The following is a 13,604-nucleotide window of genomic DNA, read 5'->3' on the forward strand; positions in this document are numbered from 1 at the left end:
ATCTCGGCATGGAAGGGATCCCTGGAAGAGGAGAAGGCCAATGACAGTTTTTATTCCTCTGATCTGAACACCTCATCTCACACCCCATGCAAAATCAGGTCTCAAAGCCCTTTACTAAGGTTTTGGTGAAGGATGATGCCCAAGCAGGAGTTTGTGGCCATGATATGGAGCCGAGTGCAGCTAAAAATCGAAATCAGTTGATTTACACCCAGAATGTCTGAACAGAGGGAGCAGTGAGAAAGTTCCTCTGGGTGAAGGCAGTACAAGAAAATGGTTAAGAGCTCACACTCGGGAGCCAGACTCTCCTGGGTTTGGATCTTACCTCTACCTCCTACTAGACCTTGGACATGTCAGTTAATGACCCTGAGTCCTCGGGTTCCTCATCTTTATAAAGGGCTTGTGACCCCTGAAGGGCTAACGTGACCATTAAATAAAGGAATACTTGTAAAGTGCTTTGTTCAATGCCTGGAGCACTGTAAGGGATCAGTAACTATTACTAAACTGTCTTAGAATATAAGGAGAAAGAACAATCCTTAGTGGGATGGAGACAGACATACACACAGACATAGATGGATGTAGGATCAACGTCTTGGCCTATCCCACCTTTCCAGCAATCGGTTTCCAGCAGGAAACACAATGGCCCTTGGGCACTGTCGCAATTCCAAGGTCCTGCAGTTCCTGCTCCAAGCCCCCCAGCATTGAGTCCAGGGAGGCCTTGTGATCCTGCTTGTCTGGTAAGTGTTTCTTGCTTGTATCTGCTTTCACTGTAACCTGTATCACGAAGAGAACCATAAAGAGACTCATCCTCACCGGCATCTTCTGCATGATCCCTTAGTCTTTTGCTAACCTTCCTCCAAGGCACTGGGAGAATCTAACATTGTAACACCAATAAAAATGCTTTCATTTCCTTTTCATTCTGAGTTCCTCAGGGCAAATGAAATCTGACTAATCTTCCTCTGTTTGCAAATCTTTTCTGGCAATAGGAAATTGAATATATGAAGATGATACTTTATCTCTTATGATGACTACAGGTCAACAATTAACCTTATCTTCTTTTTATTCACTTATTTTGCAATATTTATTGGGCACCTGGTTTGTGCCACTCACTGCTCTAGGCTCTTGGTATAGAACAATGTACGAGACCAACCAAGTGTCTGCCGTCATGCAGTTTACATTCTCTGGGTAATAGACAATAAGCAATTAAAGAAATAAATATATGATGTATATCTCAGGTGGAGATAAGCTTAAGTTATATATTGAGACAAATGACAGAGGGTGGAATGGAGAGGAAAAACTGATTTAGATGAGGGTGACCGGAGAAGGCTCTCTAAGAAGGTGATATCTGAGCAGATATTTGAGTGATGCACTGACATCTAGAAATATTGATATTTGTGGGAAAAGCGTTCCAGAGGGAAGGAAGGCCCAGAGGAAGGAGACAGTCTGACACATAAAAAGAAAAGTAAAAAAGGTCAGTAGGGCTAGAGCAGAGGGAGTGAGTCAGGAAAAAATGATGGAAAAAGAGGCAAAGATCACAGAGGGCCCTCAGGATAAAAGCTGAAGTTTTATTCCAAGGGTGATGGAACCATTTTGTTTCAAGCATGAGAGTGAAAGAATCTGATTTACAAGATCCTTGTGGTAGCCGAGTGAGGAATTAGGTGTGCGCAAGCCAGAGTGGAATTAGAGGCACTAGTTAGGCAGGAGACCATTATAACAGCTCAAACTAGAAATGACTTGGACCAGTGTCAGTGGAGAAGGCGGTGAGAAGTTGTCAGATAAGACTTGCTGATGGATTGGATTTATTGAAGCAAAACTCCAAAACAGTTATTATAAAATGTTCAAAGGAAAAACCTCAAATTACAAAACAGAACAAATTACAAATTGCCCAACTTATTCTTCGTCAACTCTTGTCCTGAGATTCCATCTCTCTCAACTCCTTTCCAGCTGGGCTACTGCAACCATCTATCTAATACTTCCTGATCAGAGAATTACAATGATTCTCCAATGCTTCCAGCATGGATTTTTTTTTTTTTTTTTTTTTTTTTTTTGCAGTATGCGGGCCTCTCACTGTTGTGGCCTTTCCTGTTGCGGAGCACAGGCTCCGGACGTGCAGGCTCAGCGGCCATGGCTCACGGGCCCAGTCACTCTGCGGCATGTGGGATCTTCCCGGACCGGGGCACGAACCCATGTCCCCTGCATTGTCAGGCGGACTCTCAACCACTGCGCCACCAGGGAAGCCCCTCCAGCATGGAATTTGCAGCATCGGATGGACATTCAAAGTCTCCCATCCACTGCCCTCGCTTTACCTTTCCAATCTCATCTTTTATTCCTCAGTAAAAAGCCTCCATTGTTTAAAGCCAGCCAGGTTCCCTGCAGTCTCCTGAATGTGATCTGTTACTGTCTGCCTTCACGTCTCTACTTATCCACTTTTTACTGCCTGGAATAACCTCACATTATCTCACTAATCCAAAATGCTCATTTCCCTTCAAGAATCTTATCATATGACACATTTCCTTCCTCCTCTCATATAATGTTAGTGCCGAAGAGAGTAGTGTTCAAAAGGTTAACATGGAAAAGGCCTGAAAGCACCTAAGTAAAAACACAATAATGTATCTATAGCTACACATCGTACATTTACATCTATAGCTATTTGCTGGTATATTCCAGAATACTTTTGAAAGGGTATGTAAAAAGTAGAAAGATTTTTTTTCTAGTATTTTCAGATATACAGTGCAATGAGGAATGCACCCAGCTTTACTGTAGACATTAAAGAAACCTTGTTTCTGATATTCATTCATTTGTCCCTCTAATAAGTACGCATTATCCATAATGTATCAGGAACAGTGCTGGGCACTGGAAGTCCAAAGGTGAGCCACAGAGATAAGCTTCCTGCCCTTCCAATCACACACATTTTTATACACTGCCTGAAATTATTTCATAGTCATTTCATGGGTGCATATCATATCCCCCAACCAATTCAGAATGGATGGATTCTCTACCTTAAGAATTCTAGCTCAATATTCTGTAATAACCTAAATGGGAAAAGGAATATATACTTGTATATGTATAAGTGAATCACTTTTTTGTACACCTGAAACTAACACAACACTGTTAATCAACTATACTCCAACATAAAATAGTTTAAAAAAAGAATGAATTCTAGATGATAATTCCCTTAATAAATTCTTAGGTCCATTTATGTCAGTTCCATTCCCTGCCAGGTCAGTGAGCTTGCCACCCATGCTCTGGAGACTAGAACAAGGGGGCAGATTTTATCTCAGTATGAGTTTAGGACTCATCCTTCCTACTGTCAAAGCCACACTTTGCTCTCCCTTGCCCTGACCCAGCTTTCCCACGGGTCTCCTCCATCCCACTCAGGGGGTTCTCTTTAACAGCCCTTCCACACTTTATCCAGCTTTAGTGGCAAACGATCTTTCTTTTATTCTATAAGTGTCACAGAGTCTTATGCCTCATTTTATCAAGCACACTCCAAGCCCCTTGAGATCAGAACCCATATCACAGTATCTTTTATGTCCAGATAATACACCTTAAAAAAACTGATACAGGGCTGCCCTCGTGGTGCAGAGGTTGAGAGTCCGCCTGCCGATGCAGGGGACACGGGTTCGTGCCCTGGTCCAGGAAGATCCCACATGCCGTGGAGCGGCTGGGCCTGTGAGCCATGGCCACTGAGCCTGTGCGTCCGGAGCCTGTGCTCCGCAATGGGAGAGGCCACAACAGTGAGAGGTCCGCATACCGCAAAACAAACAAACAAAAAAACGGATACAAATGAACTTATATACAAAACAGAAATGGACCCACAGACATAAAAAGCAAACTTATGGTTACCAAAGGAGTAAAGGGGTGGCGGGGGGTAAATTAGGAGTTTGGGATTAACATATACACACTACTATATATAAAACAGATAACCAACAAGGACCTGCTGGATAGCACAGGGAACTATACTCAATATTTTGTAATAGCCTATAAGGGAAAAGAATCAGTTATATACACACACACACAACTTAATCACTTTGCTGTACCCCTGAAACCAATACAACATATTGTAAATCAAGTATACTTCAGTTTAGAAGAAATACATAGTACAAATTTGAGTTCATCCATTGAATTAAATTTAGTATGGCAAAATGAATAATGACTTAGGAGAGTTTCTCAAGGGGGAATGCAGAGCTGAGTTCACAGAGATAAGACCCTGAAGGCTGTATAGCAGGGACTGTGCTCACCTGGGTCTGCATTTCACACAGGTGGGCCATCAGCTCCTCCAACTGCACAGCTGCTGAGGTTTTAGGAGGTGGTGGTGATTCCTTTGGCTCCTGGACCTCACTATAGGGAGAAAACAAAAAATCATACCAACACATCAAACTCAAATAAATGTTAGGCCATGTATAAAGTACCAGAAAACGCAGTTTTAACTATTAACCCCTTAGATATGACTAAAACTAGAGACAGAGACTATTTTTCAAAAATAGGTACTAAACATCTGAACAAGGTCTCCCTGCCTTTGTCTCCATGTCTCCCTCTGGTCGTCTCAAAAACGGACTATTGTTCTCAAGTGCATGAAGAAAAGTGCCGGACCTATAGCTGGGTGGCCATTCTCCCCCAACAACCAGGAAAAAAGCAGCCTCTGAAAAGAGTTTGAAGACCACGGTCCAATGTGTATTTTTTATTTTAACAGCATTCTTTTTAAAATTATAGGGCTTCCCTGGTGGCACAGTGGTTGAGAGTCCACCTGCCGATGCAGGGGACGTGGGTTCGTGTCCCGGTCCGGGAAGATCCCACATGCCGCAGAGCGGCTGGGCCTGTGAGCCATGGCCGCTGAGCCTGTGTGTCCGGAGCCTGTGCTCCGCAACGGGAGAGGCCACAACAGTGAGAGGCCCGTGTACTGCAAAAAAAAATAATAATAATAAAATAAAATTATAAAGTATTATATCTTCTTTCAGTTACTGTCAAGTGAAAGACAAAAAATATATAATATACATACTATATATTTATATGTTTAATATATATTTATATATAACATATAATAACATTTATATAATATATAAAATACATAAAAATAAATAAATACAGAGAAGACATTGGTCCATGGGCCCCAGAAACAGTAAACAGAGTTTTATTCAAATACCTGCATAATCATTAGTAAAATGAACCACATGTGAGGACACAAAATAGAGTCTAATAAATTCTAAGAAGTAAATCATACAGACCATATTCTATCTACTTAAGTAAAAATAAAGTAATTCTAAGTAATTCTTGGGAGAAAGAAAAAATTAACAATTTTCAAACTATTTAGAAATAGCTATAAAATCACACATGCTCTTCAGAGTTGAAAGCAAAATGTTATTGAAAGGAAAAATATAAATAGACTTAGGTGCAATATTGAAAAATAAAAAAGACCAGAAGCAAATGAAACATCCAACTCAAGACTCGCAAAAAATAAAATAATAATTAAACAGAAGGAATAAAAGCATAAATCAATTAAACAGAAAACAAGTCAAAAAAACTAACAGCTTTTTGGGAGCGTTGTGTAAATTACCAAGTACATAATAAAATATGGAAAAATCACCCAATAGGTTCAATGAATATCTCAGAAACTTGGTACTAAAACCAAAGACAGAATGGTGTACGTGTGTGTGTGTGTGGTAGTGTGCACACCAGTCATCCAAGAATGGTTCAACGTTACAAAAAGGATTATTATAATTCACTATACTAACAGAAAAAGAGAAAATCTTTATAAACATACTGAGAAGTACTGAAAAGCAATTGAAAACAAATTTAACCACCATTTCTGTTGTTGAAGATCGAGGAGAAGAAAAATTCCATAACCTGACAAAATATGTCTATAAAAATCTATAACAAGCCTCATATTTAATAGTCAAATACTAAACACATTTCTAATTAAGGGAAGAGGAGGACAAGGCTCCTACTGTCATTGCTAGTCTCCAATATTATTCCAGAATGCATTAGCAAATGCATTTAAAAGTAAAAATAAGAGTTTTATATATTTTAAAGAAAAACATAAAGCACTCTCACTCTTTTTAAATATATAATAATATTCCTAGAAAATGAGAGATAAATGATATAACAACTATTATAATGAATTTTTAAAAATCAGGATGGCTACAAGATACAAGAATAAAATGAAATAATTAGTGTCTTTCCTATAGACCAGGGGTAACTGATTTGAAAATCCAATGAGGAGAAAAATGTGTTCACAATACCAAGAAAAAAATATATTAAGTATTAAAGAATAAATCTAACAAGAAATGTGTAAGATTTCTATGAAGAAAAATCACTAAAAAGACCTACCTAAATAAAGATGCATAATATGATGTCAGTTTCTCCCAATTAAACTATAAATTCAATGTAATCCATACAAAAATTATAATCGAATTATTCAAGTCCATAGGCTGATGCTAAAATTCAATACAAGCGAGAACACTCAAGGCAATTTTGAAGGAAAAAAAAAAAAACAGGGATAACTTGTCCCAGTAGATGCAGTATCCTATAGAGTGATAATAATTTAATTTGTGTGATGTTGGTAAAGAAACAGACAAGTAGATCAAAAGTAGGGTAGACTAGAAAACCCAGAAACAGGCTCTGGTACCTATGAGCACTTTGCATATGGTAAACATGGCATTTCAAATAATCAGAAACAGACTATTAGAATCAAGGTACATGATAACCTATTTGGAACACAATAAATTTAGATCCCTAACACACTGTACACACAAATGTGTTTTTAATGAATTCAAGATATAAATGTTTAAACAAAAATACTAGAAGAAAATGGAGGATTTTTTAATAATTTGGAGTGATAAAGACTTTCCTAAGAATGGCATAAAACTGAAGTGATGTCAAAAAAGAAAACATATTGATAAAGATAGTATTAAAAAATTTAACATGAGTAAATATTTAAAACATAAACAATATTCAAATATTTAAAAGTTGATTAATCAATAGTAAAAATATAACCCAAGAGAAACCTGAGCTAAGGATTTTTTAAAAAGTAAGTTTCAGAAAAAGAAATTTGAATGTTTACTACATAAAAATATACTCAATCTCAATCTTTAATATGGAAATTAAATGGTGAGATGCCATTTTTTTCCCGTGATTCAAAGTTTTGAAAGATTGACAATATGCAGTGTTGGCAAAAGTCAGGGTTATATCTACACAGATACATTTACATATATTATAGGTAGCTACATAAATTCTAAAACCCTTTGCAAGGCAGCATCTATCAATATTTCAAATGCATATACCCTTGGATGCAGCAATTTCACTTCTAAGACTCTACCCTACAGAAAAATTGGACATATCTATAAAGATATACGTACAAGAACATTCCTTAAAACACAAAAACAGAATAGTTTTTATGAGCAAATTGAAACTAAACTAAATGAAAATATAGTCAAATAAATTATGGTCCACCCATGCTATAGAATAACCCTGCAGGTGCTAAAAAGAATGCCGACATAGAATTTTATGAACTAAGGAAGACTTCTAATTCGTATTGTTAACTTAAAAAAGCAAGGCCCAGAACAGTATGAAAAATATTCTTCCATTTATGTAATTTTAAAAGCACAGATACATAAGTATGAATATGCATACACAAAGGTCTGTAAGAAGACATACCTACCGGCACAGTTACCTAAGGAGCTGGTAATTAGGTGGTGGGAGGAAAGACTCTTCTGGAGGTGGTCTCACATCTTACCCTGTATATCTCGCATTTCTTTGACTATTTTTTTTTTTGGTGGTGCCAGCGTGGCTTGCGGGATCTTAGTTCCCCAACCAGGGATTGAACCCGGGCCCAGCAGTGAAAGCAGAGTCCTAATCACTGGACCACCAGGGAAGTCCCTTCTTTGACTTTTTTTAAAGACTATTTTTTAGGGCAGTTTTAGGTTTACAGCAATATTAAGCAGAAGATACCTCTCTGACTTTTTATATATGTGAGTTTATAAAATAATTGTGTACATGAAGTTGTATTTTCAAAACAAAGGTCCTCTATACTAGAAAAGAAACAATGATGAAAACAGGTGAGGCGGTAGGGGTGGCAGATGGGGCATCAGCAGTACAATTCTCACGTGTATCTTAGTTATACACACATGCACACATTCATAAATAACGATTCCATAAACAACCTTCCATATACTACATTAATACAGTTACACTGTTGTGAGTCCTACTAAAATTATTTTTAAATATAAAATTAATATGTTAAATGTAGAACATTTTAAAACTGCAGAGGAATACAAAGAAAAAACTAAACCACACATAATCTTCCTTTTGAGAGGCAGTTAATTCTCTAGACATGCTGGCTTACACTTTTACACTCTTCTGTGATTGTGTATGATTTTAGAAAATTTGAATATTACTGTTTTTTTCATGTTTTAAAGTTAACATTTTTCCATATCCTTATGCACATTCTTATCTTTGCAAACGTAATAGTTAACATTTATTGAGTGTGTATACTACACCAGGCACTCTGTAAAGGGTTTTACACATGTTCTCTTTAAATCCTCATAAAAACCTTAAAGGTAAGTTTTATCACTCCCAGATGAAAAAACTGGGGCCTAGAGAAGTTAAAAACTTTGCTCTACCCAATACAGATGGCAAATAACAGAGTTTGGGCCTGCAGACTGTGAAGCTTGTGTTTTCTATCACTAAATTATCTTTTTAAATGATATATAAAGGCTATATAGTTTCCAAATGCATAATGTGCCATAATTTATTAAATCAATCACTTATTGATAGACACCTAGATTGCTTCTGATTTTCACTGTTATAATCAACACTGCTACATAAATATTTGATATTTATTTCCATAGAGTACACTCTGAGAGGTGGAATCACTGGGTTATATAGGTAACTGACTCTGGAATAATGTTTGCAATCAACATTAACCAAGAAGCTTAGCCACCAAACTGTGTGTGTGTGTGACAGAGACACAAACACACACACACACACAAAGCAATAAATAAAACCAAATATTCTACGTCTTTCACTAAATATATTTTCAAAAATGACAACAAAGTCTTACTACTTTACTTATTTTTATGTATTTATCAGCTAGGGAAAAATTAGAAGGAAGATGCTTATCGTCCTCTCTTAAGAAAAAAAGACTATCTCTTGGGTACAACAGGTCCTGCTACTGACTCAGTTTGAGCATTTAACAAGGAAAATTTAGGAGGAAGTGGATCTCTTCCCTTCTTAAAAGACTTTGCCTTTTAGGTACAACATGGCCTCCTGCCCCACATAAGTTTGGGTTGTTTTTTTGTTTTTTTGGAGTAGGGGTGTTTAATCTAAGAACAAAAATGGTCAGGTGACTGATTACAAGTGACTGATTTAGTTCTTGGAGGCTTCCAACAAAGTCCGGAGGCGCTCTCTCTCACAACTCTTTTCAGGCATAATCCCTTAGTAATTGCCGCCACAGGCATGTGTCTTAGAAATACAAAAGGCAGCGGGACTGGGAACACATTCTTCTGCCCTGTGCCCCAGTGTAGGATAAATGTAGTTTCTTATATGGGTCTGTATAATCATAAAAACCTGTTCATCTCACAGGTGGGGTATACTTGTGCTTATTGAAAGAACTCTTACTGGTTTCTAACTAGACTCCTAGTGCAGTGTATAAAGAGAAACAGATCATTGCCAAAATACCCTAAGAGTAATTGAGTCAACAATATAAACTTCTAAATAAGAAATAAGAGACCTTGAAGAGTTGATGTTTGCCTCACTACAGGAAATGTTTGTGAAAAGAGAGAAACCTCAAATCAGAGCTCCTTTGATTTGTCCCCAGACCTATTGAAGATGATACAGGCGCTTAGCATGCCATCAGCAACAACTTCATTACTCAGAGGTTTTAATAATACAAATACAAGAGATGCGTTTAAAAAAATCCAGACTTCTCAAGTGAGGGGCTTCAATTTTTTTCCCCATTCATTCCTCTGCAATATTTTTATGAAGTCTCCCTCCCTATTCTTACCAAAATTCTTTCTGTTCATATAAAAGATACATTTCTAAATACTATCATATTGTTATATTCATGACTAGTATTTCAAGGTATTGGTACTTTTAAAGTTGAAACGAATGTTTGGTTAATTTAAGCAAGCCAGAGGAAATGGTGGAAACAATGCAGGAATCTTGTTTCTGTGTCTCACGCTCCATCTGTACACGTGAGCCTTGCTGGCTCTGAATTATACCAGCTTCGGGTTTGCATCAGTCCATTACATATTTACTAGGCCACCTGGATTTCATATCACTCTCCCACTCGGATCTACACAGTAAGTATCATTCAGTAATGGTTAAGTACATCGATCAAGGTCCACTCAGGAAAATACAAACACTAGGAGTAAGAAGAAGGAATTTAATCCAGAAATTTGATTACACAGGTGATGGGAGAGCTAAGAAGCAAACAGAAAACAATGAGGGAACCCAGAGATTAGCTACAGCAGGAAGCCATGAGGCCAAAGGGACAAAGCAAAGAGGCAAAGTTACCAGAGCCCAGGAGCCCAGGTTAACAGGCATAAACTGGAACCACAGCAGACCTGTTTTTCTCCAGCTGAAGCCATAAAAGTAGATATAACTGCTGACAGAGACTCTGTGGAGAGAGAGATTGGGGGAGCAAAGGCCCTAAATTTCCCTGCCTTTCACCCTCCAGTCTCTCCACAGTGCCTCCCATTGGTTGAAACCAGTAAAAGCCTACAGACCCTGGAGCCTGGAAAACCCAACCTGCAGGGTTCAGCTCCCCTGGAGTACAGAGCAGAGCAAGAGAAGAGGGAGAAAGGGGTCTGATGGAAAATAGATCACAGATTTGTACTACAGAGGAGGGGGTGTCAATAAGTTACCACTGGCATGCCATCAACTGATCACAATGCCAGATATACAGGAAAATGGCTGTTGGTTGGGCTGGTTCTCATCGTATACATTCCTGTGTTTATTAGTATTTCCATTAAAGTCTTGGTTTTCTCAATTTAAAAAAAAACAGTATTAACTGAGAGCCTATTGTGTACCAGGTACTGTTTTGTTGTTGTTGTTGTTTTGCTTTGTTTTCATTTTTTTACAAGGGGGAGAGACAGGAAGGCCTATGAGACACACCCACCAGGCAGCTTCCTAGAACTGGAATAAGCTGGCATGTGTATTAGTAAACTGGCTTCACTCCCATCAAAGTAGAAAGTGCCTTAAAGTGGGGAGTTGTAAAAAGACTTCAAAAGATAGCACAGGTCCTTCCCTTATTTTTACACCGTGTGTGCCCTATTGGTTGCAATTCTGAAACCAAGTAATATGTGGTGTAGTACTCTTCACCAAGCATGGACCTTTACTATCTACATTTTCAACCTTTGTTTCCCAGAATGCTGTCTCACTTTTTTAAAAAAATTGCAAGCTATAACTGAAGAGAGACAGGAAAAGTGGCCTTTTAATTTTTTTAGACTGTCAATTCTGCTTTGGCCAGAAGACATAATTTAGTAAGTGGATCTGTTTCAATATGTAACTTTTATTAAAAGGAAATCCCTCCATCACTAAATACATTTTGAGCAAATATGGAAAGAAGTATATATTCATTAATCTTCCATGGAGACACACTGTTTTAGTGCAGCCCTGATCCTAGGTCTGATTTTGTCGGCATCCTGCTGAAATTTCTTTAGGTGTTTTCTCTTTTGTGAACTGAAGCATGATATCTGAAATGGCTGGGCCAAAACATCTGTGGTGACTTGGACTATTTACACTTTTTCAGGTGGTAAAGGAAATAGCAGAGCCCACCAGCCTGGACAACCCATCTAAAAGCCAGGCTCCTTGAGAAAGTGCCAAGTCAGCTGGGCAGAAATCCACCTCCGCTCACAGATCATGGAAAGAGGGGGAGGGTAGTAGGAATCCTAATAATAAACACCTACAAAGCAAATTATGGTCCAAACACAGGTGATAACAATTATCTAATAAACTTAATTTTTTAAATATTTAATTAAAAAAATACCTGTGGACATGGGGCTCCTGGATTTTGGTAGTACACACGAGCTGCACCTAAGACATATAAGTGAACGAGAAGAAAGAATGAATTTCTGTTGGATGCTGGATAAACAAGGTCCTACTGTATAGCACAGAGAACTATATTCAATACCCTGATACTAACACACCACTGTAAAGCAATTATACTCCAATAAAGATGTTAAAAAAAATATACTGTGGGGCTTCCCTGGTGGCACAGTGGTTTAGAGTCTGCCTGCCGATGCAGGGGACATGGGTTCGTGCCCCGGTCCGGGAAGATCCCACATGTCGTGGAGCAGCTAGGCCTGTGAGCCATGGCCACTAGGTCTGCGCATCCGGAGCAACGGGAGAGGCCACAACAGTGAGAGGCCCGCGTACCGCAAAAAAAAAAAATATATATATATATATATGTATATATACTGTGATAAACCATAATGTAAAAGAATACAAAAAAGAATACGTATATATATGTATAACTGAATCACTTTGCTGTACAGCAGAAATTAACACAACATTGTAAATCAACTATACCTCAATAAAATAATTTTTTAAATAAAAAAAAAATGTTGGTACTTATCTACACCCAGAGTTAGAAGATGTTTTTAGCTTCTAAAGGGGACGATAACTAGCCTATCTCTGAAATCTCCTTTCACAAGGCAGAGGAGTACCAGTCATCCCACAGAGAAAGGCCAAATTCTAAGCACAGTAGCTGGCATGTGAACAAATACGGTGTCCCCCTCCCTGCCCTAAAAGCACTGACATAGAGAAGTCATGGTACTCAGAAAAGAACCATAAAACAAACAAAATGAGTCAGAGCAAAGCCCCTTTAACTAGACAGGATGGTGTCTAGGGGAAGACTATAACACAATTAAATTTAACATACCAAAAGAAATAATGAGTAACTCTAAAGGGTAGTTGGCCAGTAGTTTATTTCACGAACAAATATTTATTGAGTGCCTGTCATGTGCCAGGGCTGGGGATGCAGGAGTCAACAAACAAAACAAAACAAAGGAACAGAAATGGTTCCTGAGCCTTACATTATGGTGGTGAGAAACAGATAATAAACTAATATGTAAAAAAATAATACAAATTAATGAAGGGTAGGAGATAAGAAATGGGGGAGGGATGGCATTTATAAATGTATTGGTTGGGGAAGGACTTACTGAGAGAGGGGCACTTGGACAAGGGCTTATAGGGGGTGAGGGAAGCATGCAGATATCAAGGGTAACACGATCCAGATAGACAGCACCCTGCAGCATCTATGGAACAGATAGGAGGCGAGTGAACCAGTGAGATAGGGGCAAAGAGTATAAGCGGCCAAGTCATGCAAGTAGGGTGACCATATAATTCATTATTCAAACTGGGACACCTGTGAGAGTGAAAGAGGGGACTAAAAAATAATTAATATTACATTAATTTTTTAAATATGTGTTTATGGACCAAAAATTTTATTTTATTATATTGGTGAACCAATAAACTAATTCTATTCAAAATAAAATTTTCTAGAATATTTTTAAATGACACACAGCTATGAACATGAAAGCCAAAAAATTTTAAACCTTTCATATTGATTATTGAAACATTTAAAAATAGCATAAGTAAATAATTAT

At 37.9% G+C, this 13,604-nt stretch overlaps 1 protein-coding gene across 7 annotated transcripts in view; it reads right to left on the bottom strand.

Moving 5' to 3' along the window:
- The window catches only part of LPXN (leupaxin), a 42,453-nt gene that overhangs the window by 16,502 nt on the left and 12,347 nt on the right, over positions 1 to 13,604 (bottom strand). For 4 of the 7 annotated variants that reach the window (XM_029207525.1, XM_029207524.1, XM_029207523.1 and 1 more), the window contains 3 exons: positions 11,984 to 12,030; positions 4,239 to 4,338; positions 604 to 771 (listed from right to left, as the gene is read on the bottom strand). In XM_029207525.1, the coding sequence (XP_029063358.1) occupies positions 604 to 771; positions 4,239 to 4,338; positions 11,984 to 12,030 (315 nt within the window). The remainder of the gene's footprint in view (positions 1 to 603; positions 772 to 4,238; positions 4,339 to 11,983; positions 12,031 to 13,604) is intronic. The other 3 variants (XM_029207528.1, XM_029207527.1, XM_029207530.1) reach the window with 1 other exon arrangement.

Source organism: Monodon monoceros, unplaced genomic scaffold (assembly GCF_005190385.1).
Source record: "Monodon monoceros isolate NGI ecotype Baffin Bay Population unplaced genomic scaffold, NGI_Narwhal_1 Super_Scaffold_7, whole genome shotgun sequence".
In the NCBI taxonomy this organism is placed as follows: Eukaryota; Metazoa; Chordata; class Mammalia; order Artiodactyla; family Monodontidae; genus Monodon; species Monodon monoceros.